Source organism: Neoarius graeffei, chromosome 18 (assembly GCF_027579695.1).
Source record: "Neoarius graeffei isolate fNeoGra1 chromosome 18, fNeoGra1.pri, whole genome shotgun sequence".
Classification (NCBI taxonomy): Eukaryota; Metazoa; Chordata; class Actinopteri; order Siluriformes; family Ariidae; genus Neoarius; species Neoarius graeffei.
Window position 1 is genome coordinate 60948974 of NC_083586.1, and position 19976 is coordinate 60968949.

Below are 19976 nucleotides of genomic sequence, written 5' to 3' on the forward strand. Positions count from 1 at the left end.
AGGAAGCGTGCTGAAGCACTTCCGGGTTACTTCCGCATTGTGCCGCACCCGAGGATTTTCCCCACGTGTAGTGTTTTGAGTAAGTTAAATTGTGCATTTCTTTTATCATTAAAATTGTGTGTGTGTTTGTGTTGATATATTTCACATATTTCTGATCTTGTTTGTTTGTAAATAACGCGAACGCTGCGGTAATGGATCTCATTCGAATGTGTGACATCTAACCTACTCTAATCTTTCTCTAGAACAGGAGCAGGCTGTATATTTATGACACCAGAGTTTGTTTGTTCGACTAAAAAAGGGGCAAAAGTGGGGAAGGTGTCTGCAGTTTTGCTCCATGCAGACTAAACAGTGTGTGGGATGTTGTGGCTGGGATCAGATGTAAACAAGGTGACACACAGTCTGCAGTTTGCTGTCTGTTTCAGTAACTCAGCTCTGTTCTGATCCTACTGAAATATAAAACTTCAACACTTGTAAGAAAGTGTAATTTATTAGTAACTACCTTTCCTGCTGACAGTCTTGTCTCTGATTGGACACTTTTTTCAATAAAAATGCCAATAATTGTAAGACTCCTAACGCCCAGGTCAGACGGCAGGCTGCAACTAGTTTTCAACTACTTGCGTCTGCCTGTGATGACAAAATCACAAGACTGGTCTTGCGTTGACGCAAGTGGATCACGATCTGTTTGCATTTCAGCTGCGATTCACTTCCAGTTGACGCATGTAGAGGCAGGCGGTCGTGCAACGCTTGAGCGACCAATCGCAGGGTGAACCAGGTAGTGGCAGCTAGACGCAGGGGAAGTCTTTAGAGATGGCCGCGATGCATCGCAGATAGACGCAGACTGCACCTGCAAATAGTTTACAACAACCTGTGAGCAGTCTTATGGCCTTATATTTTTTAAAGGTTTTCTGTGCACTGCGTCTAGCTGCATCTGCTTCCGACTGGTTGATTCAGCTTAAAAACTCAGCGTCTTGCAATACGTCTGACCGCAACGAAGGATTTGACGCAAAACGCCTGCGATCGGCTGCCACCCGACCAATCGCAGGTCTCAGCATGCGTCTTTCTGCTGTCTGACCGAAAGGTTACAGAAGCAGCTTTGGGATTAAAAGTTCGCTGGTTCGATATCCTGGACCAGCAGGAATGGCTGAAGCAAGCTTGATCAAGGCACCTAACCCCCAACTGCTCTCCAGGCTGCTCTGAGTGCATTCTACATCACTCTGATCTTCCCAGGTAGTCTCCTGTCCCAGTACTAACCAGGCCGAACTCTATTTCCATAGCTCAATTAAATATCTAAGATTTTTCATATCTAGGGTTCTCACTGATTGCATTTAATAGTATTCCACAAAATTGAATCGTACATGACAGGCTTTCGTCTAAACCAGGGAACAGGGGCGCTGCGCCCGCTTACTCTCGGCATGCGCCCCCTTACCGAAATGCCGATTGAACCCCAAGTCACACTTAGGCCATGCACTTATATGCTACTGCACAACATGCAGCTTTCTCAAAACGATCTTTTCTCCGTGAAAACATCCCAGCAACACCACGTGACAATGTGTCTGATCATCAAATACGTTATAATTACTCCAAAAATATTCCAGTCATAGTAGATACACCGCCAGACGGTGCAAAAACAATCCGAATTGGCGTTTTCCAGACTGAGGCGCCATGTTGTTTACTTGTCGCGGCTGCTCTTGCGAGATTTGACATAGGTTACATACAAGGTCAGCTGACTTGTAGAGCGAGATTTCTCGAGACTGAATGACCTTTCACCCACCGGCGCGGGAGCTTTTGACAGAAGTAGTTCGCGAGTTGTTTTTGTTGACACTTGGGCATTTAAAGATGTCATCCCGCGGCACGAAACAGAAGAAAGCCAAAGACTGTCCGGGGCAGAAGAAGATTACTTCTTTCTTTTTCAATGTTGACAAACAATTTGTTACAATTTCCCTCTCAGATAGCCTCAGATGTCCCATTGTAGCCTCAATTTTTCAAAGGCTTCGCACGGCGGAGGGGGGGATGGACAAGCCCCCGGTCGCTTTGCTCCCTCGCCATGGTGAGCGCCCTCATAATAAATTTTTCTAGAAAAACCCCTGCATGAGCTGGTAGTGCCGAATTGACTGTAAGCCATGTACAGTGGTACTTGAAAGTTTGTGAACCCTTTAGAATTTTCTATATTTCTGCATAAATATGACCTAAAATATCAGATTTTCACACAAGTCCTAAAAGTAGATAAAGAGAACCCAGTTAAACAAATGAGACAAAAATATTATACTTGGTCATTTATTTATTGAGGAAAATGGTCCAATATTACATATCTGTGAGTGGCAAAAGTACAGTGAGAGTAAAAAGTATTTGATCCTTTGCTGATTTTGTTGGTTTGCCCACTAATAAAGACATGATCATTCTATACTTTTAACGGTAGATGTATTCTAATATGGAGAGACAGAATATCAAAACGAAAATCCAGAAAATAACTTTAAAGAATATATTTTAATTGATTTGTATTTCATTGAGGGAAATAAGTATTTGATCCCTTTAGCCAAAAGCACTTAATACTTGGTTGCAAAGTCTTTGTTTGCAAGCACAGCGGACAGACGTTTGTTGTAGTTAACCACAAGGTTAGCACACGTATCAGGGGGAATTTTGGCCCACTCTTCTTTGCAGATCCTCTCTAAATCATTAAGGTTGGTGGGCTGTCGCTTGGCAACTTGGACCTTCAGCTCCCTCCATAGATTTTCGATTGGATTGAGGTCCGGAGACTGGCTGGGCCACTCCATGACCTTAATGTGGTTCTTCTCGAGCCACTCCTTTGTTGCCTTTGCTGTATGCTTCGGGTCGTTGTCATGTTGGAAGACCCAACCACGGCCCATTTTCAACTTCCTGGCAGAGGGGAGGAGGTTGTCCCTCAGGACTGCACGGTACATGGCTCCATCCATCTTCCCACTGATGCGGCGAAGTAGCCTTGTGCCCTTGGCAGAGAAACACCCCCAAAACATAATGCTTCCACCTCCATGCTTGACAGTGGGCACAGTGTTCCTGGGGTCATAGGCAGCATTTTTCTTCCTCCACACATGACGAGTAGAGTTTAGGCCAAATAGTTCAATTTTGGTCTCGTCTGACCACAGAACCTTCTCCCAATCACTTTGTGCATCTTTGAGGTGATCATTGGCATACTTTAGGTGGGCCTCCACATGTGCCTTCTTAAGCAGGGGTACCTTTCGGGCACTGCAGGATTTTAATCCATTGTGGCGCAAAGTGTTGCCAATTGTTTTCCTGGTGACTGTGGTTCCAGCTTCCTTGAGGTCATTCACTAACTCCTGCTGTGTGGTTGCAGGCCGATTTCTCACAGTTCTCATGATCATTGCCACCCCACGAGGTGAAATCTTCTGTGGAGCACCAGACCGAGGTCTATCGATGGTCATGTTATACTTCTTAAATTTTCTCACAATTGCACCAATGGTTGTTACTTTAATACCCAGCATCTTGCTAATGTTTTTGTAGCCCATTCCAGATTTGTGCAGGTCAACAATCCTGTCTCTGAGGTCCTGAGAGAGTTCTTTGGTCTTACCCATGTTGGAGAGTTTGGAATCTGTCTGATTGTCTGATTCTGTGAACAGGTGTCTTTCATACAGGTGATTAGTTAGAACAGGTGTCTTCAATTCAGGTAACAAGTTGATTGGGAGCGTCTAACTGGTCTGTGAAAGCCAGAACTCCTAATGCATACTAGGGGATCAAATACTTATTTCCCTTAATGAAATACAAATCAATTAATATATATTCTTTAAAGTTATTTTCTGGATTTTCATTTTGATATTCTGTCTCTCCATGTTAGAATACATCTACCATTAAAAGTATAGAATGATCATGTCTTTATTAGTGGGCAAACCAACAAAATCAGCAAGGGATCAAATACTTTTTACTCTCACTGTATGTGAGCCTCTGGGATTAGCAGTTAATTTGAAGGTGAAATTAGAGTCAGGTGTTTTCAATCAATGGGATGACAATCAGGTGTGAGTGGGCACCCTGTTTTATTTAAAGAACAGGGATCTATCAAAGTCTGATCTTCACAACACATGTTTGTGGAAGTGGATCATGGCACGAACAAAGGAGATTTCTGAGGACCTCAAGAAAAAGCGTTGTTGATGCTCATCAGGCTGGAAAAGGTTACAAAACCATCTCTAAAGAGTTTGGACTCCACCAATCCACAGTCAGACAGATTGTGTACAAACGGAGGAAATTCAAGACCATCGTTACCCTCCCCAGGAGTGGTCGACCAACAAAGATCACTCCAAGAGCAAGGTGTGTAATAGTCGGCGAGGTCACAAAGGACCCCAGGGTAACTTCTAAGCAACTGACGGCCTTACGCGTTATATGTCGGTAGTACGTATATTGTAATTTCGTTAAATTCGGTCGCATTTTACCAGAGTTACAGCCCTTGATTAACAACTTTGTACTTTCACAATTTCACGAAGGTGTGTTTTCTTTCTGACATCAACTCCTCTCACAATTTTTGGCTGAATTTCTCGAAGCTTGGCAAAAGGCCTTGTTATACGACGGTTCAAGTACTTTATTGTAATTGTTAAGGCACAATGAAATTTCTTTTGTGCTGGTCTCAAAGGTGCAAAATATTAAGACAAAAAAAACCCAAAAACCTGAGAGCTAAAAAAAGGTGATAAATATAATATATACAAAATGAACATAAATACACTTAATATAAACGATATGGAAATCAAGCAATATGTACAGGTTGTGGATTGAATATAAAAACAATGTATTGCCCATGTCATATCTCAGACTATGGAGATATCAGAGTTCAATAAGTTTATTGCAGCTGAAAAGGAACTGTTTTTAAGTCCGTTGGTACGTGTGCGTATAGATCTGAAGCGCCTGCCTGATGGGAGGAGCTTCAACAAGTGATGTGCGGGGTGAGTGACATCCTTTTATAATGTTTTTGGTTCTTTTCACACAGTGAGTGTTGTGTAGCAGATCCAGAGATGGCAACTCGGTGCCAACGATGTCCTGTGCTGTTTTCACAACACGCTGTAGGGCTTTTCTGTTAGCTTTGGTGCAGCTGCTGTACCTGACGATCATACAGTTTGTTAATATGCTTTCTATGGTGCACCTATAGAAATTGACCAGCAGCTTCTGGGGGAGGTTGACTCTCTCCTTAATCTTCTCAGGTGGTGTTTACATTAGACCGTATCCGTCTCGTTTTCGTCGCGGATGCACTGTCCGTTCACATTAAAACGCCGGGAAACGACTCCACAGGCGGAACAACTTGAATCCGCCAGGGCCCACGTATTCAACCCAGTTCGTATCTGATCCGGTGCTGTGTAAACATTGAGATACGAGGAAACGCAGTGCTGAGCTCTAGCTGACGTCTTCATTGGACAACGTCACTGTGACATCCACCTTCCTGATTCGCTGGCATTGTTCATGCCACGTTGGTCATGTGACGCGACTGCTGAAAAACGCCGCGGACTTCACTTCCTGCTATTGTTTCCGCCTTGTATCACCTTTTTGTTTTTCATTAAAGAGTATAAAAGTATGAATATAATGCTTTGCTTTGTCATTCTTAATGTTGTTCATGGTAAGATGCAAATACTGCCCATTGTGTAGTTATGATTGTCTTTAGGCTTGCCATCCTTCCACTTGCAAGTGGTGAGTAACTTGCGCATGCCCGATATGCACTGGGATCTCTCACACAGCGGCTCAGTCCCGAATCACTGCTCGTGCGCTTCACTCACGTGCTCTGTGAGCTGCGCAGGGCCGGAGTGCGCACCCTCCAGAGAGCACTCGCTGTTCAGGGCGGAGTGATTTGGAGCGCAGCCGCTGAGGAGGAAGCGCTGAGCCACACTGACACATTTCAACTTACGTGCCGAATTAGTCATGTGATTAGCGTATCCGCGTATTGGCGTTGCTGTGTGCACGCGAATCGTGTATTGGCGTTGCTGTGTGCACGCGAATCGTTTTAAAAACGTTAATCTGATGATCCGCTGATACGGTCTAATGTAAACACCACCTTAGAGAGTAGAGTCGTTGTTGTGCTTTGCCTACTATCACTGAGGTGTTATCAGTCCAGGAGAGGTCCTCGGTGATGGTCACGCCCAGAAACTTGAAGCTGGAGACTCTCTCCACAGCCTCTGCTCTGATGGTTACTGGGCTGTGTGCTGTCTTTTTGGAGGTCCTGAAGTCCACAATGGTTTCTTTGGTGTTCAAGATCAGGTTGTTGCTGTTGCACCACGCTGCCAGGTTCTGAGCCTCCTCTCTGTATGCAGCTTCATTGTTATTAGATATGAGCCCAATGCAGTGTTTCCCACAGACCAGGTAGGAGTTTGTGGTGCTCCACTGTGCCGATGAGGGAATCGTGCATGGTGGTGTCGTGGCGTCGGTCATTGGGGTGTATGCAAAGTGTTTACAGCGGGCGGTGTTCAAACACACAGTATTTTTCTTCAGAGTCACCTGCTGGGACTATTTTAAAGCTACAAGAAGCATTTGAGATTATTCAGTTCAATCTAAATTCTTTTAAGTTCTTTAAGAGAAGACAGCTAAAAAGTTTTTCCCAGAACCCTGCCTGGTTTCATTCCTCGACCCAACTTTACATTACAGGGCAGGCCATTAGTTTTCTGGGCTTGATGTTGGTGGAAAACCTGTCTTTTAAATTTATGAAAATTACTCACCAAAATTGAAGTTAAAGTTTAGTTTTTACTAGAGCTGCATCGATTGCAATTTTTTTGGGCTGATTCCGATTTTCCATGGAGTGTGACCTGCTGATACCGATTTTGGCCGATTCCGATTTCATTTTTTCAAACCACTTAACAGCACACACAAAGACTATTTTCTTTTTATCTTTTCTTTAATAGAACATTCTGCCAGATTTTCAGTAATAAATTTAACACCTCAAAGGTTGAAAACAAACAAAAAGACATTGTTCTTTGTAAAATCTTTCATGTTTGGTATTAACATATTAATTCCTGAAATAGGAAATTCACACAAACATTTTTTTTCTTTTCCCATCCAATATCTGGCACAAAAACAACTTCCCCCTCATATATTATTTGCCTACTGCTATGGAACACACTTTCATAAGCCTGTTTAGATCTGAAAACTTCTGCCTTATAGAACAACCAATTTCTTCATTCAGTATCAAAATACAAAAATAATTTCCAGTCATACTTGTACCATAGCCATTCTATCATCTTTGTCAAATGTGTATTTGTAGAGTAATTTCCAATGGAATCAAGTGCAACCAAGGTTGTAAAACAAACAAAGAAATTTTTTTTCTCTCTCTCTTTGTACAAATCTAACTAGACGTTTGGTAATAGGCTAACGTATTAATTCCTGTAATGGGAAATTCACACAACCACAAACGTTTTCTTCTTTTCACATCCAATATCTGGCGCAAAAAAAAAATTCACTATATTTGGATATCCAAATATAGTGAATTTATTTTTTTTGTTAACAGCGCACGCCGGAGCTCGTTAGGCGCGCAGGACTGACGCTGTTCTGTGCAAGCGCAACACAATCGCACTAGAAAGCATGTTCAAGCTGCCAGTGTAGCTGCAGTCTTTTTAGTTGCGAATTACGAGTATTTCCACTTTCATCTCTATGTGATACACAAGTTTTGATCGGCAGAAAATCGGCATATTTTAATTTTGACCGGCCGGTCGCCGGTTATGGCCAATCACATGAAAATCAGCCGATTACGATCGGCAGCCGGTCAATCGGTGCATCTCTGGTTTTGACCTTAGTTTTTTGCCTTTTTGGTGGCAATCTTTCAATCATTCTTTAGTTGTCATTCAAGGAATAAATTGCAAAAAACAAGCTGGAGGTTTTTATTTTAGATATTGAACTCAACACTTACCTCAACCAATACTAAAATGAAATAAATTAGTATAGTGTAACAACAAAATAAAATATCATAATTAGATGTAAGAAACCACTTAAGGTAACACCAAGGCAACTAACAATAATGAAAAAGCATTACCCTAATTGGTGCAAAGCCTGCATGCCCTATCAGAACATTTAATTCTGCGTGGCTTCCTGAAAAAAACCTCAAGTGCCCTATCGTAAGGGAAGTGATTGCTGAAGCGGGATAAACGGGATAATGCAATAAGGCCGGTTCCTCGCGTCAAGCTGCTACTGTCTGTCTGCATCAAAATTGGTTTCTAGCCTGATTCAGGGATGTCCGTTTCCTGTAAGCCAAGAAGGCTATGATAAAGCTCATCACGAGCACGACGTAGGCTACCTTTTAAAATAAGGGGTCGGAAGGCGAATCGGGAAGGCTGTGTTATTTTTAATTAGCCTAACAGGCCTACTTGCAGTCCGGGTATATGCGCAACGGCAGGCCTGTGTACACGCCTCTCCGTCTCTCTCTCTCTTTGTGTGTGGGGGTGTGTGCGTGAACGAGAAGAGCACTATGAATGAACGGAACGATACGCAACGGAATTTTTTTTTTTTTCAAAATCGCGAGTCTGATTGTGTGGCGATAGGAATCCATTGTGTGGCGCTACGCAACACAATGGTCTATGTATGGGAAACCCTGCAATGACCATCGTATCATCTGCAAACTTAATAACATTTGATTTGTGGGTGGGTTGACAGTCGTGGGTGAAAAGCGCATAGAGGAGGGGGCTCAGCACATAGCCTTGCGGCACGCCGGTACTCAGGATGAGGATGGAAGATGTATGTCTGCCAAGCCTGACGGACTGGGGGCGATTGGTCAGGAAGTCCAGTAATCATTTGCATATGTGAGGAGTTAGTCCTAGTGCGAACGGTTTGTTGATCAGCTCGGCACGATGGTGTTAAACACTGAGCTGTAGTCAACAAACAGCATCCTAATGTAGGTGTTGGGCTTCTCCAGGTGTGAAAGGGCTGCATGAAGAGCCACACAGAAGTCGATCTGTTTGCCCGGTAGGCAAACTGGCGTTGGTCGAGATCAGCTGGGATAGAGTCTTTGACGTGGGTGATTATCAGCCGCTCAAAGCACTTAGCAGTGACAGGGGTAAGACCCACTGGACAATAATCATTGAGGCAGGTTAGGCCCTGTCCACACGGCAACGGATTCAGGTGAATCTGATAAAATTGTTTATCGTTTCGGCCTGGCATCCACACGGCACCGGCGTTTTGGGTGCCCCAAAACGAAATCTTTTGAGAACGGGTTCCAGAGTGGAAAAATCTGGCAACGGCGCCGTTGCGAAGTCGTCTGGATGAGTAGAACGGATTTGTTTACGATGACGTCACAACCACATGACTGTCAGTGCTTCACGCCGGGTAGAAGTGTAACGAACTCGATGCAAGTTGTCAACAAATCCTATAACTTGGTTCATGAAACGCGCTTACAAAATATTTTCACTGTGAATATTTGTGTAATGGTGCAAAGTGAGAGAGAGAGAGAGAGAGAGAGTGAGAGAATAGCCCTTAGGGCAGAGTCTTTAGTCCAAACACTGCGGAAGTACTGAGTATAACCAAACCGCGCACCGCCCGTGCGCTTTCCAAAAACAAAAACAATCCCGCCAGCAAAAATAGGAAAAAAAAGGAGCGATCTCACCTCTTCAGATGTTGGTTTAAGTCCGACAATACATTCCTCAAAAAGGGCGTAGAAGAACAAAGTAATCCATCAATGTGTAGCATTCAATTTATTCCAGACCATTAAAGAATTCTGGAGGATATCAGAATGTTGGCGTACCGGCTTCCATCTACCCCCATTCATTCCTCTTTCCGCGTCTTTCGTTTTACGCTACTGATTAATAATCAAAACTTTATGTGGCTGATGCTACAGAAGAAGGGGTTTATGCGCATGCGTCTACTTCTTCTATTGTTCTGGTGTCTCCGATGGGACCGTCTTACAGCGCACGTAGTGGTGTGGCATGTGTATTGCATCATTTTCAGCAAGCGTTGCATTGCCATATGGACCTGAAATTTTACTGATCCGTTGCCCATGTGGACGCGATATTTAAAAAAAAAAAAATCTCGTTGTTGTGTGGATGTAGCCTTATTGTGTGTGGTTTGGGAACAATGGTTGCTGATTTCATGCATGTGGGGACTGTGGATAAGGAGAGAGAGAGGTTGAATATGTATGGTGAGTAGATTGCGATTTAATTTTGTTTGTGAAAATTTTCCCAGAGTTTTGACCCTTGATTAAATAACTTTGACAATTTCATGAGGGTGTACGTTCTTCTGAAATCAACTCCTCTCGCAATTTGTGGAGGAATTTCACCAAACTTGGCAGAAGGCTTCGTTATATGATGGCTATACGCAGATTGAAATTTCGTTTAATTTGGGCAAATTTGACTAGAGTTACGCCCTTGATTATTAACAAACTTGTACTTTGGCAATTTCATCAAGGTGTGCTTGCTTTCTGAAATCAACTTCCCTCACAATTTTTATCCCCCGCTGGCCGAAAGGTCCGAAGGGGGATTATGTCATGGCGATGTCCGTCCATCCCGGGAAGGGTACTCACCTTCTGAACTCAACTCCTCTCACAATTTTTGGAGGAATTTCACCAAACTTGGCAGGATTCTTTGTTATATGTTGGTAATACATTTCATTCAATTCAGTTGCATTTTACCAGAGTTATGGCCAAGTTACCAGCGGGGGAGATCGTGCTCTCAGAGTGCTCTTGTTAACAAAAACCTTTGCATTGGGAGACTGTTTTCCCCCGAAGTGCTCCGGTAAGAAAGCCTGTGAAATAATGAGTTTAATTATTTATTCATTGATTTTACAGGAGGCTGTGGTCTGAGAGAGAGTGATGAAGGACGGTGTAGAAACTAGAGATGTTGGAGTTCCAGAAAAGGAAAAAAAGAAAAAGAAGCTGAAAAAGGTAAAAGACGAGGAGACGGAAGAGAACATCGACGAAGGCGCCGTGAGCAGCGGGAACGTTCCGGAAAAGGAGCAAAAGAAAAAGAAGGTGAAGAAAGTAAAAGGAGAAGCGAGTGAGGAGGCGATAGAAACAAGGGATGTTGGCGTTCCGGATGGAAAGAAAAAGATAAAGAAAGAAGTAAAGGAGGAAGAGATGGTGGAGGAGGAGGAGGATGCTGAGGAAACGAGGGACGGGAGCGTTCCAGGTGTTCCGAGTGTTTCTGTAAAACAGAAGAAGAAGAAAAACAAGAAGTCAGAGGAGGAAGATGGAGGTGCGAGTAATGGAGAAGGAGAAAAAAAGAAGAAGCAGGAAGTAACGGAGGATAACAAAGAGACAGAGGGTGGAGCGAAGTCACAAAAAGGCTTAAAGAGGAAAAAAGCAAAAAGAGACGTTTGTGGAGAAAGCGAGAGGACGGACATCTGTGGAGGTGAAGAGTCACAAAAATCAGCGAAGAAGAAAAGGAAGGAAAAGAGCGAAGGTGGAGAAGAAGAAGACGGGGAGACTGCAGACCTGGAGGTGGAGAGAAAGAAGAAGAAGAAAAAGAAGAAAGCCGCAGAAGGAGAAAGAGAAGAGCAGCAGAGAGAAACTGAAGAGGAGGAACTGACGACGATGAAGAAAAAGAAGAAGAAAAAGAAGGAATGTGGAGAGGGTGAAGAACACAAGAAAAGGAAGATGACAGAGGAGAACTCTGGATCTGCACAAGAGCAGGAGAAGGAAGGAGAAAAGACAACGATGAGGAAGAAGGAGGGAAAAAGCACAGACAGACTCGTGGAGGAAGAAACGCAGAAGAAACAGAAGAAGACAACGGGAGATGCTGAAGATGACGGGAATCAACCTGGGCAGAAAAAAAAGCAGAAAAAGCAAAAGGATGAAGAAACGGCAGAGAGGAAGGTGAAGGAGGAGGAGAGAGAGCTGGGGGAGGGCAGGGCAAAGGATAACAACGCGGTGAGTAAACCACACCCACAAAACAGAACGACAAGGAAAAACATCTCGACTTGAGTGAAGCGTTTCCTGTTAAAAGGTTGCAATAAACCAAATGTATGATTATTAAAGGAGAACTGAAGTCATTTTTGAACTTGCTTTATTTCTTAATTAACGTGTTATTCAGTTACGTTTTCGGTTTTAGTAACCTTATATCGTGACTCGTATTGGCAACTAATTGCAATTAAATATTACACTTATCGGCCTGTTCGGTTTTTAGCCGTGTTGAACTTAGTTCGTTTGGTCCACGGCAGTTGGATTGAGGTCTGGGCTTTGATTGATTAGGTCATTCCAAGACATTTTAAATGTTTTTCCCTTTAAGCCACTCCAGTGTAGCTTTAGCAGTATGTTTAGGGTCATTGTCCTGCTGGAACGTGAACCTTCGTCCCAGTCTCAAACCTCTGGCCGACTCAAACAGGTTTTCCTCCAGAATTGCCCTGTATTTAGTGCCATCCATCTTTCCTGTCTCTGCAGATGAAAAATATCCCCACAGCATGATGCTGCCACCACCATGCTTCACTGTAGGAATGGTGTTCTCAGGGTGTTGGGTTTGCGCCACACATGGCGTTTCCCGTGATGGACAAAAAGTTTAGTTTTAGTCTCATTTGACCAGAGAATCTTCTTCCATGTGTTTGGGGAGTCTGCCACATGCTGTTGGGCAAACTCCAAACGTGTTTTCTTGAAGTAACGTCTTTTTTCTGGCCACTTTTCCATAAAGCCCCGCCCACTCTGTGGAGTGTACGGCTTAAAGTGGTCTTATGGACAGATACTCCCATCTCCGCTGTGGATCTTTGCAGCTCCTTCAGTGTTATCTTTGGTGTCTTTGTTGCATCTCTGATTAATGCCCTCCTTGCCCGGTCTGTGAGTTTTGCTGGGCGGGGCCTTCTCTTGTCAGGTTTGTAGTGGTGCCATATTCTTTCCATTCTGCTATACAGTAAGCCCTCAGTATTCGCGGGGGTTAGGGACCGAACATGGCCGCAAATAAGCCAAAATCGCGAATACTTGTAACCCCCCCCCAAAACTGCTCACAAATGCTTATTTTGATGTCTAAAACACTCCCTATACCCTAGGCTATGATCCCAAACACTTTAGATACACTTCTGACCAATTTGTAGACAGTTTTCGAAAATATGTATGACAGTATACGACACCCTAGTCCGTATCGTAGGCTTAACTTTAGGCTAATATAGTACCGACAACTGCCTCCGTGTCGTAGGTAAACTATGAATGTAAATACCCGGTACTTGTATTTAAAACATTTCACACTCTAATACGATACTAATAATGCAATAGAACTTCCATTACCTTAAATAAAATTCTATTAATCCAAGTGAAAACATCATAACAAATGTACAGTAAATAACTATGCGAACTAACAACACATCCTACCTTCTTCTGGCGCTTAGGTTCCTTGGCAGGAGCCTTAGAAGATGCAGAGCGTTTAGGAGCCATTGTAGGGCGTAAAAATTATTCAAAAATACCAAGAACGCACAACACGTGAACAAGTCTGAACTACGGGAACCGCGAGACTGTACTGTACAATGCGCTCATTCGTATTAGCCAATGAGCAGCAGCCCGCCATTCAAACTTCAGCCAATAGCAAGCGAGCATTCGGCTCCGAGAATGTAGCAGTGCGTAAACGTTCGCAGTGCGTAAACGTTCGATATGTTCGCCACAAATGACCGCGAATCGCTGAGATTTCCGCGAATGTATACGAGATATGTTCTATATAAAATCCCACGAATATGTGAATTCGCGAATACTGAACCGCGAATAGGCGGGGGTCTACTGTAATGGATTTAATGGAGCTCTGTGGGATATTCAAAGTGTGGGATATTTTTTATAACCCAACCCTGATCTATACTTCTCCACAACTTTGTCTCTGACCTGTTTGGAGGCTCCTTGGTTTTCATGTTGCTTGCTTAGTAGTGTTGCAGAGTCAGGGTCCTTCCAGAACACGTTGATTTATACAGACATCATGTGACACTTTAATTGCACACAAGTGGATCTTAATCAACTAATTATGTGACTTATGAAGTGAACTGGTTGGACCAGCTCTTATTTTGAGGTTTTATATGAAAGGGGGTGAATACTTATGCACACTCCAGATTTCTGGGGGGGGTGTTTCATCATGGTTCTTGTTTGTGTCACAATAAAACAACAACGTGCACCTTTAAAGGAACAGTCCACCGTACTTCCATAATGAAATATGCTCTTATCTGAATTGAGACGAGCTGCTCCGTACCTCTCCGAGCTTTGCGTGACCTCCCAGTCAGTCAGACGCAGTCAGACGCGCTGTCACTCCTGTTAGCAATGTAGCTAGGCTCAGCATGGCCAATGGTATTTTTTGGAGCTGTAGTTAGATGCGACCAAACTCTTCCACGTTTTTCCTGTTTACATAGGTTTATATGACCAGTGATATGAAACAAGTTCAGTTACACAAATTGAAACGTAGCGATTTTCTATGCTATGGAAAGTGCGCACTATAATGACCGGCGTACTAACACCTTCTGTGTGCTTCGACAGCGCATTGATATCTGAGCTCCGTATCAATGCACTGCTGAAGCGCGCAGAAGGTGTTAGTACGCCTGTCATTATAGTGCGCACTTTCCATAGCATAGAAAATCGCTACGTTTCAATTTGTCTAACTGAACTTGTTTCATATCACTGGTCATATAAACCTATGTAAACAGGAAAAACGCGGAAGAGTTTGGTCGCATCTAACTACAGCCCCAAAAAATACCATTGGCCATGCTGAGCCTAGCTACATTGTTAACAGGAGTGACAGCGCGTCTGACTGACTGGGAGGTCGCGCAAAGCTCGGAGAGGTACGGAGCAGCTCGTCTCAATTCAGATAAGAGCATGTTTCATTATGGAAATACGGTGGACTGTTCCTTTAAAATGGTAGATACGTTATGTAAATCAAATGGTGCTAAACCTCCAAAAATCCATTTTAATTCCAGCTTGTAATGCGACAAAACAGGACAAACACCCAGGGGGATGAATACTTTTGCAAGGCACTGTATTACGTCACTCTACCCAGTGGAGAATGAGCGTTGAATATGGTTTACGATATTGCACGGTTGTCAAGACAATATGACGTCACACGTCAGAGATGTAAAACTTCCGCGATTGCGAGTGAGCGACTGGAACAGTTTGTAAATAAACATGGCCGCCAGGTTTGCTTTGTTAAATACGGAAGATTTTGAGAGGATTTTGAAAGAGAAAGATGTGTTGAACACCAGAAAGGAATGTGTACCGTATTTTCCGGACTATACGTCGCTCCGGAGTTTAAGTCGCATCAGCCAAAAAATGCATTATGAAGACGAAAAAAACATATATACGTCGCACCGGACTATAAGTCGCACTTTTTTGAAGGGTTATTCTATCCATAGAATCTGTGATTGTATCTGATAAGCGGCGCGTGGTTACTGCGCGACTGCATTGTTTATTTAATAAACGAACAGCTGAGCAGTGATAACGCGCCCTTTGCCCTGTAAGTAGCCTAGTCTGATTATTTTAAATATCTACTACTATCTTTAATACTATCACTATCGTTATTACTAATAGCCTATATTATTATTATAACTAATATTAGTAGCCTATTACTGATGCATTAATCAGTTTGCTTTTAGAATATTTTTGCCGGTAGGGCTTATTATCGCCCCATGGCTCTTTCATCTGTGTTATTAAAGCTGTAGTCATCATCGAGGAGTGTCATTCTTCATTTTTGTCGAATTTTATTTCATCAAATCAGAGGTCAAGTAGGCTATAGGTATATCATCTCCAAAGACAGGTACGGTAGTAAAAACAACCGTCTAGTGAAAAAAAAAAAAACAACCGCTTTTAAATCCCCTACTTAAATCCTTAAAATGAGTCATTTAACTCATGTCTTGTGTGATCTGATCTCCAATGGTGAAATAAACCGGTTGTGATGAGTACAGTCTGTTATTTTAGAAGATAAATGTAATATATAATTTAATATATAGACTAATAAAAATTAATATTTTATAATATAATATCATGACATATTACTGTCTGTAACTGTTTGTCACTAAAGCATTTTCTAAGATAATGTCTGATATTATTATTATTATTTTACACACACAATAAGCGCATGTGCGTAAAGTTATAGTAAACCATCCCCCGCCTTTTTTTTTTTTTTTTTTTTGAGTCGCCGGACCCACCCACCTCCTGCGTTCTGGGACCTCCCACTTCACAAATTAAGCACTGCCTAAAATCACTACATAACTTATTTAAATAACTATAGGCCTATCATTAATAATAAAACACAGGTCAATCAAGTTTATCAAGCTGATGATTTCACTCCAAATCAGCAAATCCATTGAATTCCTCATCCTCGGTGTCGCTTCTGAACAACTCTGCCAACTCCAGCGGCAGACGAAGCGCCGTTTCCTCTTCTTCTGCGTGCCTGTCGTCAGACTCAGCATCAGCTCCAGTTATTCCGCGGTGAAAAAAAAAAAAACATATATACGTCGCACCGGAGTATAAGTCGCATGGCCAGCCGAACCATGAAAAAAAGTGCGACTTATAGTCCGAAAAATACGGTATGTATTATAATAATAATAATAATAATATTGTCTGGCTTTTTTTTTGTGGTCTATCAGATATATTCCATTCAGCTACTCGTCTTTGACTCGTTCAGTATCATGCTCGCTGAATGGACCACGAAAAAAATCCAGCCAATATTATTTAAATACGTCACTCAGATCCGTGATGTATTTCGGATGAAAAATGCGAGTTTTTCAACACGAGAAGATAAACTTCATATCTTCAAACCAACGTGTGATTTTTCTTTTTATTATATCGACATGTTCACAAACAAAAAGTCCCCGAATTTATCAAAACAACTCACTCATCGATTTCCTCACGAGTGACAGATAGAGATTTATGTCCCGGTTTTGCTCCACATCCCGGATGAAAAATACGAGTGTTGGATTTCCCAGTAAAACACTCGTGTCTGTGTAATATATAAAATGTGTGTGTAAATGACATTACTTTTAATTGTTAAATATTTATTTATTAATCAAAAGTTATTTTCTCATGATAAGTAAAAAAAAAAAATTGTAGATATTAAGTATCTCGAACAGTTTTATTTAATGCAACACGACTCTTCAGCTCAGTGTCTTCCCAGACGTTGTGTATATCTCGTGCTGCAGTGTTTTTGCCACATCACTCTTCCCTGTAGTAATAAGTGCACAGCTGATGTTTAACACGTTAAAGGGGAACTGAAGTCATTTTTAAACTTGTTTTATTTCTTAATTAACGTGTTATTCTCTGGTGACGGTGGCAGAGAAGTAGCCTGGGAAATCCCATGCTGCTTTGCACAATCGTTCCGATCTGAAAAGACAGCATGGAAACTATGGTCTAAAGGCTCGCCTGAGTTTGGGAGCCAATCAGAGAGTGGGGAGGGGTGGAAAGACGGTAACGCGTACTACTCGACAAACGGAAGCTTGTAGTTTATTTGGGACTGTTTACGGATCACATTTAACATGGCGGCGAGCGATACGAACCAAACTTTCGATCAAGCTTTGTCTTGCACAAACGGCAGTAATCGTTCGGTGCCATTGTTTTCCTATTTTTGTTTTGCTTTCTCTTTCCTTCGTCGCTCTAACTACGTCACCGGGTACAACTGCCATGATTGGCCATGGGCTATGTATACGCCAAATGATAGACATTGGCAACGTCCAATAAACGGCCATTGACAATCGTAAACCACACCTCCCCTACGAGAAATTCAATAGGCGGATTCCAAACCATATTTCACTTGTGATATGGTCTGGTGTTAACCGGACTAGCAGAGAAGAGGTCTATGGACAAACTATTGAACATCATGGACGATGCCAGTCGCCCTCTGCACACCGTCATCAGCAACCAGAGGAGGCTGTTCAGTGACAGAATGCTCCTTCCCAAGTGCAGGACGAACAGACTCAAAAACTCCTTTGTCCCTCACGCCATCAGACTGTACAACTCCTCTCTGGGGGGGAGGGAGGGAGGAGGGGTAACAGGAGGACAGAGGACGGGAAGGAGCAGCAGTAGCCTAGCCTGACAATAAGCAATACCGGACAATGTGCAATATAAAGTGCAATATCTCTCCTGCTGCCCCCCTCCTCCTCTCTCTCCCCCCTTCCTCTCTTCCCCATATCTTATTCTTTTTATATTTGTATACTGTATGTAAGTAATTTATTTTAATTTATCTAGAAGTTTTCTCTATTTTTATCTGTAATGATGCTGCTGGAATCTTAATTTCCCTGAGGGAACCCTCCTAAAGGGATCAATAAAGTTTTATCTAATCTAACCTTATTCAATTACATTTTTGGTTTTAGTAACCTTATATCATGACTCGTATTGGCAACTAATTGCAGTTAAATATTATACTTATCGGCCTATTCAATTTTTAGCCGTGTTGAATTTAGTTCGTTTGGTCCACGGCAGGCGTCGCTTATCCGCGCGATCTTCACGAGACTTGTGCGAGACTTCGAAACGTGAAGCATCAGCCAGGTGTCAGTGCCGCCATTTTGAAAACTGTTTTCCAAACAAAGTATTGCACAAAAACGAGTTTAAAGGACGATTACTGCCGACTTTTTTCAAACTTTCCTGATCGCTATCAAAACAAACAACTTCCGGCTTGATTACGTCAGCATTCGAAAGAGGGTGTACGCGTCTTTTGACAAACCCTGTGTCTGAAATCGCTCCCTACTCACTAGATAGCGAGGACACTATTTTGTAGTGCTGTCCGAAACCTTAGTGAGGATTATTTACACCCTATATAGTGCACTCAAAGTATCCCACAATGCATCACGAAAAGTAGTTTACAACGATGGTCACTAACCAAAGCAATATATCCCATCATGCATTGCGGTCGCGCTGAAAGAAATCAAATTAAAAGTCTCAAATGTGATTTAATAAAAGGCAGCGGCAAAGAAGAAAGTATTCAGGCTTGATTTAAAAGAAGTGAAAGCTGCAGGCGCTTTGTATTGATTAATGTGGGAAATGCGCTCAGTATAATATGGATTTATCACAAAAACACGCATGGATTTATTATTTTGAACGAAAACCCACCAGCCGACTGATCCGGCACGTTTTAATTGTGCGACAGTAATGGTGTAAATACCAGCGTGACGGAGTAGTGTCCGAAAGAGTTTTTACATTTTAACAATGAGCTCACTGTATAGTCCTCTATACAGTAATTCCCTATACAGGGAGTAGTGAACGAGTGAGTAATTTCGCTGTACGTTTTACTTCCGTCCTACGATGTCTCACACAGGTCTCAACGAATCTCGTTCACAGCCATTGCTTTGACATACGGACTGATGTATTACAGAGCATATTTCAAACACTCAACTTGCTATAGCAGCGACAAAATAGCGATCAAAAATGCATTCCGATATTTAATAAAGTGAGAAATAGAATTTTGATTTAAAAAATTGCCTTCAGTTCCCCTTTAATGAAGTGCACTAAAAATAAACAAGTGGATTTTTTTTTCTCTCCCCATCTACAGACCAGCAGCGTGCAGTTCATTTCTGCGAGGCTGGGAAACCAAGACGAGGTTTCTATCGACCTGGTAAAGCATCACTCAACACATTTCTCTCACACACACTGAAAATAAACACACTGATGTGGGATTGTGTGGGTTTTTTCCCCCCCAGGAGCGGAGGTTTGCTTTGCAAAAGGACGTCGATAAAGAATCCCAACCCAAATCGGTACATATTTACTCTCTCTCTCTCACACGTTCACACAGTTCTTAGGTCCGGGATTAAACACTCCAAGTGCTGGAAATTAATCAACGATGGGATGATGTGTTTCCTGTAACAGCACATCCTGAAATGTTTTATTCCTCTGACGCCTCACTGATTCACTAACGATGACATGACGTATTAAAGAACACGCCATACACTCACCGGCCACGTCTAGGTTTTAATCCATTTATACTTTTGTTTTACAAAACACGTTAGTTCCTGTTCTCACTTGTGTTATGGGAGGTGTAAACAGTCGTTCCTTCAGCAACCTGGTTTCTCATAAGACGATAAACGCAGCTTGTGTTCCTGAGAAACGGCCGAGTCTAAACGACTCCATCAGTGTGTGATTCGCTGCTGTGTTAGAAAACTAATCAACACCT

The 19976-nt window shown here is 42.5% G+C and overlaps 1 protein-coding gene across 2 annotated transcripts in view; it reads left to right on the plus strand.

Annotated features, from left to right (window-relative positions):
• The window catches only part of knop1 (lysine-rich nucleolar protein 1), a 20741-nt gene continuing 765 nt past the window's right edge, over positions 1-19976 (plus strand). Inside the window, exons 1-4 of one of the 2 annotated variants that reach the window (XM_060899144.1) lie at positions 1-79; positions 10721-11800; positions 19359-19421; positions 19507-19560. In XM_060899144.1, coding sequence (XP_060755127.1) covers positions 10745-11800; positions 19359-19421; positions 19507-19560 — 1173 coding nt within the window. In that variant the 5' untranslated portion in view covers positions 1-79; positions 10721-10744. The remainder of the gene's footprint in view (positions 80-10720; positions 11801-19358; positions 19422-19506; positions 19561-19976) is intronic. The other variant, XM_060899145.1, reaches the window with a different exon arrangement.